This window comes from Zootoca vivipara, chromosome 3, assembly GCF_965207765.1.
Source record: "Zootoca vivipara chromosome 3, rZooViv2.hap1.1, whole genome shotgun sequence".
Taxonomy (NCBI): domain Eukaryota; kingdom Metazoa; phylum Chordata; class Lepidosauria; order Squamata; family Lacertidae; genus Zootoca; species Zootoca vivipara.
Window position 1 is genome coordinate 48,549,494 of NC_142586.1, and position 12,378 is coordinate 48,561,871.

Sequence of the window (12,378 nt, forward strand, 5' to 3'; positions counted from 1 at the left end):
CAAACATTTTGACAATGTGCACAATGCTGGACTTGCTAAATCACATTCAATATATTGAGCATTGAGATATCTCAACACCAAGCTTCACAATGACATATTCATTATAAATTTCTAATGAAGCTAATTTAGTCAGTGGTAAAGGAGCTGCTTAGAGCTTGGAAGGACTGGAGCTCCAGTCAGCCTGATCTTATCACTGAGATTTAGAAATAAATCTCACCGAAATGGTGCATTCTCAAGATTCATGACTGAGAATATAAATATACTCATTTGGAAGTTAGTGCTTTTACAATCAATGGTTTCAGATGAGACTGGGATGCTCAACATTCTTACTTGGAACTAAGGATCAGCCATGTGTTACCTTAATTACATGGCTCTAGGTAGTGGCTTCTCCATATTGTCACCATAGCAGGCAGCAGAGCACATCATATCACCCTTCATAGAATCTTCGAGTTGGAAGGGACCCAAGGGTCATCTAGTCCAACCACCTGCAATGCAGGAATCTCAGCTAAAGCATCCATGGCAGATGGCAATCCAGCCTCTGTTTAAAACCTTCAAGGGAGGAGACTCCACCACCTCTCATGGGAGTCTGTTCCACTGCTGAATAGCTCTTGCTGTCAGAAAGTTTTTCTGAATGTTTAGTCAGAATCTCCTTTCTTGTAACTTGAAGCCATTGCCTCAAATCCTACTTTCCAGAGCAGGAGAAAACAAGCATGCTCCCTCCTCCATGTGACAATCCTTAAGATATCTGAAGATGGCTATTATATCTCCTCTCAGTCTCCTCTTTTCCAGGCTAAACGTACCCAGCTCCTTCAAGCGTTTCTCATAAGGCTTACTTTCAAGTCCCTTGTATCATCTTGGTTGCCCTCCTCTGCACACGTTTCAGCTTGTCAACATACTTCTTAAGTTGTGGTGCCCAGAATTGGACACAGTATTCCAGGTATGGTCTGACCAAGGCAGAATAGAGTGGTACTATTACTTCCCTTGATCTGGAGTCTGGACACTATACTTCTGTTGATGCAGCCTAGAATAGTGTTAGCTTTTTTTGCTGCTGCATCACACTGTTGACTCATGTTACGCTTGTGGTCCATCAAGACCCCTAGATCCTTTTCACATGTACTGCTAGTAAGCTAGGTGTCCTCCATCCTATATTTGTGCATCTGGTTCTTCCTGCCTAAGTGCAGAACCTTACATTTGTCCCTATTGAAATTCATTTTCTTAGCTTGTGCCCAGTTTTCCAATCCGTTAATTCTGATTTTGTCTTCTGTGACATTAGCTACCCCTCCCAGTTTGGTGTCATCTGCAAATCTGATGAGCATCTCCTCAATTCCTTCATCCAAGTCATTTTTAAAGATGTTGAACAACAACAGGCCCAGGCCAGGACAGAACCCTGTGGCACCTCACTTGTCACTTTTCCCAGGATGACAAGGAACCATTAATGAGTACTGTTTGGGTCCGGAAAGTCAATCAGCTATAAATCCACAACAGTTACCTCGTTCAGACCACATTTTACCAGCTTCCTCACAAGAATATTATGGGGGACTTTGTCAAAAGCCTTACTGAAATCAAGGTACACTATGTCCACAGTATTTTCCTGATCCACCAAGTTTGTAATTCCATCAAAAAAACAAATCAGATCGGTCTGGCATGACTTATTTTTGAAAAACCCAAACTATTTCTGATGGCAAGTTAGGGCTACCACAGAAACACTGCAAAGAATACCAAAGCACAATAGGATGTGTCATTTATAAGACATATTACACAGTGGTGTGGGTAAGTCATCCCGCAGAGGCCATTTCTAATCTATTCCATAAAAGGGATGGTATCTGCCAACTATCTGTGAACTTGAGGTGCAAGCATGAAGTAAAAACTATTGGTAGGTTTCTTTTTCACCAAACTTGTACAGAAAGGATTGAGCTGGCATGTCTACCGTGATCTCTTCAAGACTCCTGAGCTGAAGAGCCTGCACTTGCTATGGAAAATGTGTGTCTAGGCAGATCTTAATGTTATTAAAACTTAAGTCAATTAAGGCTTACATCTGTTACTGAGCAACATGGAGAAAAAGGCTTTGATGCACTCCATTCACCCCACTAAGTTCAATGGGGCTTAATTCCAGGTAAGTGTGTATGCTTCCTATAGGTACACTCCCATTGGACACAGTGGGGTTTACTTCTGAATAAACATGTATAGGATTGTGCATCAAGTTATATTGTTCAAAATGCCAGTTGAATCAAACTGGAAATTCTTACGGGTTTCCCAAGGATGGCGAAACAGGTGGGCTTAGACGTAAGAAAGACTCTGTCAGCTTCATCTTCATCATAAATATCTACAAAGGGATAAGGTTGTTCCTCCTGTTGAGATGTCATCATTAAGCCTACATTAGGAGAAAAATGTGTTCATTATCAATATCAATATTGCTTACGAGATAAACCAATTTACTGACAAGCCCTACATCACAATATCCTTTGGCAAAATCCAAGAGCGTAGTCAGGTTTCCCAGTCCAGAAACCATTCTTTATGCTACAGAATGTTAAGTTTAAACTGTAAATTCAAATTGTTTTCAAAACTGTGAACCTTGAGCGCACAGGCCGAAAGTCGGTATAAGAAATGTAGTAGCATCTATGAAAAAGAAATCATGTGGTATTGTTAAGAAGCCCCGATTACACAACGGCACGAGAGAGTCTGGCTTCGGCCAGCACCGGATGAAACAATATGAGGAGCACTTACTGCGTGATGTGACCAAACTGTGTTTCTCTGCTGCTTTTTGGTGGCAGCCCACAATGAAGCGGCGCGCGATAGGCTACCACTGATCCGCCGAGATTGCTGTTTCCCCGTAACCTTGGCGACCGCGACCAGCCTCGCCGTTCTCTTGACCCGCCCCCGTTCCCTTCGCCCAATCAACGAGCGCGATGAGGGCACGAGGCCGAGTCGTTCTTAAAAGGGCTCTACTCTCTTCTCACAGGGCCAACGGCGACGCTCAGCCGCCAAAACGTTCGGCGGCTGGGTGAGCGGCAGTTGGAGTCGCCTTCGAGAGTTTCGAAATTAACGGTTTCTCTGTAGCGGAACTGAGAGCCGTTGGGGGAAAAATCCGAGCCTTTTCTGATCGTGTCGGCTCTTAACGGGATTCGCCTACATACTCTCAGTAGGAGTAAGTGGCACTGAACTCCACGGTGCGAACTCCCAAGTACGCATGAGTACGATCGGCGTCTGACGAAGCGGGTTGAAACCGCGAAACCTTACGTCGTAATAAATCTATTAGTCTTTAAGGTGCCACGCGATTCTCTCTGTTTTAAAATCAGGCTGCAGCTACGCGAGGCGAAATGCGCCCCTTGTTGAATGTGTGAGTTCAACGGGACTTGCTCCCTAGGGAACAAAGAAGCCTCCCGCATTTTTTAGGGCACCAGCTTTTGTGGACAGTGGCCTCCATACCATCAGAGGTATGGAGGGTTCTCTTCAGTGAACAGCAAATCCCCTCACATGCCCTGCCCAGACCCCTGAACTGAGGATAATACTTCAAGTATCTGAGGAAGACTTCGGTCCGCGAAAGCTGGTGCCATAATTGTGAGGCTCTTGGTGCCCAGTCACACCTGTCATTTGGAGACAACAAATAACCTGCTGAGCTTAAAGGTGCCACACGGACTCTTCCGCACACGGCTCACCCTCTGGAAGTTGTGACTACGGAAGATTCCTAACGGAGTGTGCTTAGCACTGCAACCACCAATAAAGCGCTGGACAACACACACGGCCCACAAACGGCGCCCTTCTTCCACCGATAACAACGAAATACGCGGTCCTGGCAGAACGGGCATTGTTCCCGAACGTAAAATGGCGGCGGCGGCGGCAAAGGCAGTCACGTGAACTTGCCCTGCCTTCGGATGTCACTCTTCTGCGACTGCGCAGGATGTAGGCGGGACGGGTTCCTTCCTGGTGTTTTGGAGAGTGCCCGTTCCTTGTTACCTGTTACCCCCTTAGCGAGGGGGCGGGGGGGGTTATTGTTGGTTCAGTGGAGCGAGAGGGGGAAAGGGTTCGGGGTTCATGGACTCCTCTATCCCCACTCGGTAACCTCGGGGTTTCTGGGAGCAAAGCTTCCCTCAAAAGAAGGAAAGGGCGCCCGAGAAGGGGTTCGCCGCTGACTGAGTGCGGCCCTCTCCCCCGCTGTCACCATGCCTGTGGCAGCTCCGATCATCAGCTCTGTGCAGAAGCTGGTGCTGTACGAGACTAGAGCTGTAAGTAACCCCCGCAGCGCCCGCTCTTCTCTCCCACTGCTTGACTGATGACTGGGAAGCTGTAAGTGCTGCATTGGGAAGCGGGGAATGCCACTGGTGGTGATCCAACCTAAACCTTCTGAGCCCAGTTTACAGCCTAATCCTATGGATGTTTACTCACGAGCCCCACTGTGCTCTCTAGGGCTTGCTCTCTGGACCAGGAGTGGCTAAACCTTGACTCTCCAGATCTTGTTGGAGTTCCCATCAACCCTTGCCAGCGATAGGTGATGGATGATGGGAGCTGAATTCCAGTGACACCTAATTGTTGTTGTTTAGTCGTGTCTGACTCTTCGTGACCCCATGGACCATAGCACGCCAGGACACCTAATTAGTGGCCACTAATGTTTCACCACTCCCCTAAGATGTGCCCGTGGTTTAGAGGGGAGTGGCTCCTAATGAACGGGATGGGATTTTTCTGAATAATAATAATGCATAAGAACAGACTGATAAGGGGCCATGCTGTTTGGACCATAGAATAATCAAGCAACACTCTGTTGAGGGGGCAAAAACCTCAGAGCAGAGCAGACCCCTACAACGGCCCAGTGATGGCTGAGCAATCTTAAAGGGTATGGAGTGCTAACTGCTGTAGGAAGGGAATGAAGGATTCTGGGAGAAGTTGTGACTAGCTGAAATACTGAACAGAATCATTCCACACTTAGACTCTGCAAGTGGAATCTCCAACTATGTTAGTAAACTGAGTTAGGTGCTCATTTTGTTCAAATAAATGAAACACCTCATAATTTTACCCAGATTGTAGGGTGAGGCTGTCCTGTCTGTAGAAGGAGCTAAATATTGCTTGTTTGATGAAACATGGTCTCTTTATTAAGCCACATTGAAGTAGAGGTACTTCAACTCCTCAGTGCTGTGCCTTTGCCTCTTCCAAGCAGCATGGTTACCATATGAGAAACTAAAAGATAATGTAATATGTTTGCCTGGAAGCAAGTCCTACTGTGTTCTCAGTTAAGTGTGTGTAGGATTCATTAATCTGTTGCCGATGTTTCTTGGCTTAGCTCAGTGTAGCAAAGCAGCAAAAAAAGACTACGGGAGCCAAGTGACCACTAAATTTGGCTTAGCATGTTGTGTGATTCAGGCCTGTGACATTTACACTGTGACCCACTTCTAGACATATTTGCTCAGATGCAAGTCCAACTGAGTTCAATGGGCTCTTTCAAATGAGCGTGGGTAGGATTGCTGCTTATTATGAATGGTGATAATTTATTATTGAAGAGGTACATTTACTGCTAGTCCTTTAATTCTGTCATCCATTAATTATATACTAGGATGTATGTTTTCTATTTTTTTTAAAAAAGTTTCATTTCTGCATAACATATGTAGCCTCTAGTTTTATTGGCTGCCTATTTGTTTGTGAGATAAATTTAAGGTGCTGGTGTTTATCTGTGAAGCCCTAAATGTCATTGGGCCAAAATACCAAAAGGATAGCCTCTCTCTGCCACCCCAGCTATGTCTTAAGATCTTCTGAGGTGGCTCTTGCTGTGTTCCACCATAGTAACACAAGAGAGAAACTTATTTGCAGTGGCACCTCATATGTGGAACACCCTCCCCTTAGAAGTCTGACTGGAAGCAACATTGCCATTATTTTCTTGCCAGATCAAGATGTATTTATTTGTTTATTTAATTTCATAAAATTTATACACTGATTGTAAAAAGTGGTTTGCAAAGGGATTAAAATAGTAAAATCAAGAAAAGAAAAATACAACCCTACTTTAAAACATACAGAAGTTAAAATACTGAAGTAGATTAGAATTCACTCAACTTTCTACGCATCTGGGTAGGTTTGTTTAAACAGGAATGCTTTTAGCAGGTGCCAAAAAGAGTACAGTGGTGCCTGCTTTATTTCAATAGGCAGGGAGTCCCAAGGTGTAGGTGCTGCCACACTAAATTATCAAGTTCTTATAAATGCAGAATGGGTGTGATGGGGCACCTGTGGTAATACCAATGTACTGTATCTATTTGCCCAGACATTTAAAAAGGTTTTAAGGTGGTCATTGCGTAAATATGATTGCTCTGTTTTTGACTGCCTTTTTATTTGTCTATGGCAGGTTTATTGTGGTTTGTGTGTGTGTGTGTGTGTGTGCGCGCACACACACACACACACACACACACACACACTGTATATAATTTGATCTGTACCCTGCTCTAGTATCTGACAGATTATGAGTATTTTAAAGAAGTCCTCATCTTATCTCTCCTAAATTGTTTATCTGAATAGTATAGGCTTTGCCTGCAATTGAGAATTGCTCCTGATATCTCACCCCAAGACTTGTCTACATAGAATCCAACTGAGATTGTTCATCATTTCACTAGACAATGGGGAATGTATGTTTCCAGGCTATATACATATCATAATAGTAATCTTTATTTGCATCTGTCACTATCCATAGCAATAAAATAAAATACAATGTACTGAAATAGAGGTAAAAACTTAACTACTGTATATAAAATACATTCTGGAGGTTTACATCAATAATCAAATAATAGATCTTATTCTAATTGCCCCTGCTATTTATTTATTTTTTGCACTTTTTGGTTATATACATACGTATATATTTCTTCTAAGGTAAAAAGATAAAGGACCTGCAGCGATACCTATTTATCTAGTTGCACTAGTGTGCTTTTGAAATGCTAGGTTGGCAGAAGCTGGGACAGAGCAACAGGAGCTCACCACCATCTTGCTGATTTGAACCACCAATCTTCCAAACGGCAAGCCCAAGAGAATCGGTAGTTTAGACCACAGCGCCACCTGTCTACCTTATACTGTATTCCCCCTAACACAGCTTTAGGGTGATTACAGTGGTACCTCGGATTACAGACGCTTCAGGCTACAGACGCCTGAAATAGTACATCGGGTTAAGAACTTTGCTTCAGGATGAGAACAGAAATTGTGCAGCCGTGGCGCGGCAGCAGTGGGAGGCCCCATTAGCTAAAGTGGTACCTCAGGTTAAGAACAGTTTCAGGTTAAGAACAGACCTACAGAACAAATTAAGTTCTTAACCCGAGCTACCACTGTATTTTCACTGGGAAACAACATAGGGAGAAAGAGTTTTTCAAAAACTTCCTAGCTCTTCATTCCTTATTGAGACTCATCCTACTGCTATTTAGAAAATGGAAAAATACCTATTGCAGATTTTCACCTTTTCTGGTTAGTGATAAGGAACTGTGCTTCCTGTCCAGTATTCTCTCTCTATGACAATAATATTTACAAAACACTTAGGCTATTTTACAACATGCAGTAAATTGTAGCAGTTCATGGTATGTGCATTACATTATCAACCACAATAAAAATCAAGCCATGTTTTCCTTCAGAAGGTCAAATACGGGGAAGGATAATATTACAAATGAATCAAAACAAATTTGGGTTTCTTAGAAGCATATTGAGAATTCAAGAGTCGTGAGGCATTTTTTAAAAGGTAATGAAGGGACAAAAGGACAAACATGGAAACCGCGAACTCCACAATGTGGAAATTTTCTTTTTGGTTTTCATTTGCCATGTATACATTGTATGTATGAGATTATTCCTATCTCTGCATTTCACTATATATTCCCAGAGCGTAGTACCACATTGTCTTTTCTGATTGGCAGCAGCTTTTTTAAATAAGAGGCAGAGGTTTTCCTCAGCTTTTTGGCATAATATTTCTTCTTTAACTTCATATGCTAGGGTTTGAACGATATACATTGAAAGCAGGGCCAATTGGCTCTTCAGACGTTATTAACTATAACTCCCATCATAACTGATCATTGACCACACTGGCTGGGCTTGAAAGGAAGTGGAGTACAGCAGCATGTGGATGGTCACAGGTTTGCTGTACCTGATCTGCATCCTGTATTATGCCACTGAAGAGGTCCCTTTCTAGACCCTGCCTCTGCAACCCAGTCCATGTTAGGCAAAACATCAGATGTTATCTTTTGCTTCCTAATCTGTTACGTTTACCAATGCAAATACATATTTGTGTCAACATGCATAGGATCAGGCTGCATGGATGTCAGGTGGCTTTTTTTTCTCCCCTCAGAATGATTTGAAAAGCTTGCAGAGCATAGTTAAAACATAAATCTTACAAGACAAAGGGGCCAGGCAGAAGCATTCATCTCCTTTCCCCCTTTGTATTTATTTATAGCCTTGGGGGTTATAGAATGGTAGATTGTAATATACAACTGTACAATCTCTAAATCTTTTCCCATGAATGCTTAGTTTCGTAGTGAACCTTTCCCTTTCAATCAGTTCAAATGGTGGTTTTATAAAGCAACACATTCCCACTGTAGAAAAGGAAGTCTGTTTTAAATAATCACACTGTCAAGAGAAGTTCTCTCAAGTATATTTCAGATATTTGCAAACCAAGGCAAAGAGAGCCACTTGTAAATCTGAGATAATTATAGCAACTGCAAGCATCCTGGGGCTCCTTGCTTGTAAGCAAGCTTTTGACTCCCCTTTTCCACTGCAGTACTGTTGACCAGCTGCATGTTAACATCTCTTTGGTTTGCAAAGAGCTCCTGACTCTCCATTGAATGTGGAAGGTGGTGCTTGCTGGAATCTTTGTGTGAGTCATGCAGAATGCCTATGGAGCTGAGAAGGAGGTTAATCGAGTGGAATGTTCTTTAGCAATTAGAAATAGTACTCTTGGAAGACAGAAACTTTTCCTTTCAATTTGGTGGAACAGATGTGTGTGAATTGCTCTTAATAAATAATATGTTAGGTTGACCCACTCCTTTAGGCTTCAGCAATTGCTGAACTGCATCTTGAAAGGTGGATGGCAATTGCTGACTCATGTTGACTATAATTTTAGATGGAAGGAAAAATGTAAGGACACTGATTAGATTGGTGCATTATCATTACAGTTTTCTCTCTGTGATAGAAGGCTACATAAAATTTATGCAGGGTGCAGTATAGCGGTAAAGCAAACTATTGTGGGGGGATATAGCTATTCCTTAACATGTTGATATTTGATGAGCATGAAACATTAACAGGAATATTGTTTGTAAAGAGAAGGAAGTGTTGTGTATAACACAGTTGAAACCATTTATATATATGAAGAGTGAATTGCACATGATGCTTGCAGTATCTCTGTGCTTCACTGAAGAGTCATTGGAATGTGGCTACTACTTTCCTTCCTCTCCTATCTTTATCTCCTTGCATGGAGATTAAGGCTGCAACTGGCTTGGGTTATGATCACGAGCTATGACAGAGGCAGGAAGCATTAAAAATAAGTAATATAGTAAATGCCATTTACTAAACATTTGGTGTGTCAAAAATGGGGAATTTGGTAACTATCAAAGCTTGATTTGATGGCAATGCAGAGATATGGCAATTGCCCCCAATAGATTTACAAAAAAAACTGCAATTTGTTCTGGATATTTTAAAATAATAATTTGTAATGTGTACTTCAGATTGTTTTGCTCAGAAAATGAACATTTGTTTGGTATCCTTGTGGTATTTTGCCTGGTTAAAGGTTGGCTGCAATAGTTGCGAAACATTTAAATATGCATTTCTCTCTTGAGTCATTCTTCTAGAAAAACCTAGGTACGGTACTATGTAAAATTGTCTCCATTAAGATAACAGAGTAATTTTTATTATAGACAAGATAGAAGGGAAAGGATTTAGCATTTTATCCCAATATATTATAAAGACTTAGAATGTGTTTTAATATTTTATTTTTCTTTAAAAGTTATTGGAACATGTTTCAAGTCTTTATAATTTATTGGGATAAAATTTATTATTTTTGTTCCCATGTTGTTTTTCAGTTGTGCAGTCCCCAAGGCAGCTTGAAGGAGTTTAAAACAATTGATAATACTGTACTGTACAGTAAAATAAAATAAGAGCAAGGCTATGCGGGAGATCCGCTGTAGTGTGGGCAGACCTTCACTCACATAGCATAACTTCATGTTCCTCTCCAGAACATCTGTGAAACTGGGGACCTTATGGAGTAGATTTGGGGGGCATTCAGGGGGCTGGGGGAAAACCCACAAATCCTATTGCAGGGGTGGATTTTTATTGACTGTTGGTGTTTCTGAAGCCTTGTGCATAGTGCTTTGCAGGTCCCAATGATCAGCTGATTGTTGTCACTTTGAAGACTATACAGCTTGATTTCAAACCATGCAAGCAAAAATGGTCCACCCAATGTCATTGTAGAATCAAGCCCACCTGTCAAATGTGGTGGGTGGGGCAGATAAGGATTTGCCTTGTCAGTCAGATCCAATTACCCATTGCGTGTGTGTGTGTGTGTTTATGGGGTAGAATTTTGAAAGCAGTAAGGTCAGAGGAAAGTGGAATGCAAAATGCACAGGCTGAAGCTAAAATGTATCTAAAATTGATACAGTCACTATTCACTAAGTAAAGGTTGATGATAATACAAACATTCTGGCATTAGTAAGATAACTGATAGCTGAAGTGGGATAAAAATGTGTTATATTGATTAAGGCCTAAATAAGGAGGCTCTTACCTGTGAAAGCTTGTGCTATAATAAGGTGCAACAAAACTCTTTGCCTATAGTTATGTTAAGTGTGGTTGTGTTGGTTTAATTAGCTTTGCATGAAAATTTTTTCTTCTTCTTTTTACAAAGCGTTATTTTCTTGTTGGGAGCAATCATGCAGAAACTAAATATCGTGTCTTGAAAATTGATCGCACCGAACCACAGGATTTAGTTGTTATTGATGACAGGGTGAGTACATCACAATTTGATACATTATAGCAAGCAGTATTAATAATCAAATATTTTGAATTCAAGTGGAAATGAAGCTATTCAGATGGTCCCTTTCCTAATGTTTCATTTCAAAATATTGGTTCCTCTCATTTTATATTGTTTTCCAGTAGATGGGCTGAACACTAGTAAATGAATGGCTGTGGTGGGTGATTTTGTTGTGGTAACTGGGAACGACTTCTGAGCTTGGCTCATATCAAAATGTTCTGTTCCTATGACAGAAATGGCTTCCTCCTATGGAAGATCTCTTCTGAAGAAAGAACACATTTAGGTACAACCTACAACGTCTTCAGAGAGAGAATTTGAGTGCATATTTTTCTCCTGTGTCATAGAAAATGAAACTTGTAGGATTGAAGAAAATCCATCAGTTTTATCTCCAGCAAAGGGGACCCAGGTGGAGCTGTGGGTTAAACCACAGAGTCTAGGGCTTGCTGATCAGAAGGTTGGCGGTTCGAATCCCTGCAACGGGGTGAGCTCCCGTTGCTCGGTCCCAGCTCCTGCCCACCTAGCAGTTCGAAAGCACATCAAAGTGCAAGTAGATAAATAGGTACCGCTCCGGCGGGAAGGTAAACGGCGTTTCCGTGTGCTGCTCTGGTTCGCCAGAAGCAGCTTTGTCTGCGGACAAACGCTGGCTCCCTTGGCCTATAGAGTGAGATGAGCGCCCCAGAGTCGGACACGACTGGACCATAGCTGCCAAGTTTTCCCTTTTCTCACGAGGAAGCCTATTCAGCATAAGGGAATTTCCCTTAAAAAAGGGGACAACTTGGCAGCTATGGACTGGACCTTGATTAAGATATGCTTCCTCCCTCCCTCTGTGTTTATTTGTTGTGTGCCAAGTGGCTGTGATACCCATTGCCTTTGATTTTTGTGTCAGCCTGATAATTCACAATGATCTCATTCTGCCAAGCACTAAGAAGGATATTATTACCCATTTTACTATACAATTTGTGCAGATGAGGGAGAAAAATGATTGTTGGCATCCACCTGTTGATATACCCTTTAGAATGATCAAGTCATAAGAATGCATTTAGTTGTCTCTTATTTATTGCCATGAGCATGTGTGATGGAATGATTTCCTATGGAAACATTTAAATGATGAATGCTCTGAGGCAACTTGCCATCTGTGTGGATTTTTCTGGAATGATACTATGAGCAAGAACCATCAAAAACCTTACATCCTAGTTAAGGATTCTTCTTGAAAAATTCTCTCAAGTCACAATATTCAGCCCCAGTAGTGTCTCCAGTGTTATAGGACTCTTATCCAATGAATATTATTTCAGCTTTTTCTATCAGCATATTACAAAGTTGTATCTCCCTAATTGAGTCTTCAGTCTTATTTAAACGAATTGTTACTGTAACAACATAGCTTAAGATTTGTTGGAATGTTAATTAACCATAATTGAATC

General features: G+C 41.7%; 2 protein-coding genes across 3 annotated transcripts in view; one reads left to right on the forward strand and one right to left on the reverse strand.

The window, feature by feature from the left end:
* AK9 (adenylate kinase 9) overlaps nt 1-3,813 on the reverse strand; it is a 62,398-nt gene extending 58,585 nt beyond the window's left edge. Inside the window, exons 1-2 of one of the 2 annotated variants that reach the window (XM_088666005.1) lie at nt 3,657-3,813; nt 2,247-2,371 (exon numbers count right to left, since the gene is read on the reverse strand). In XM_088666005.1, coding sequence (XP_088522131.1) covers nt 2,247-2,366 — 120 coding nt within the window. In that variant the 5' untranslated portion in view covers nt 2,367-2,371; nt 3,657-3,813. Of the gene's footprint in view, nt 1-2,246; nt 2,372-2,724; nt 2,813-3,656 lie in introns of those variants that run through there. The other variant, XM_035109257.3, reaches the window with a different exon arrangement.
* A 9-nt stretch (nt 3,814-3,822) lies between these two features.
* Nucleotides 3,823-12,378, forward strand: part of FIG4 (FIG4 phosphoinositide 5-phosphatase) — a 62,252-nt gene continuing 53,696 nt past the window's right edge. Inside the window, exons 1-2 of the mRNA XM_035109255.3 lie at nt 3,823-4,223; nt 10,835-10,933. Of these exons, the coding sequence (XP_034965146.1) occupies nt 4,161-4,223; nt 10,835-10,933 (162 nt within the window). The 5' untranslated portion in view covers nt 3,823-4,160. The remainder of the gene's footprint in view (nt 4,224-10,834; nt 10,934-12,378) is intronic.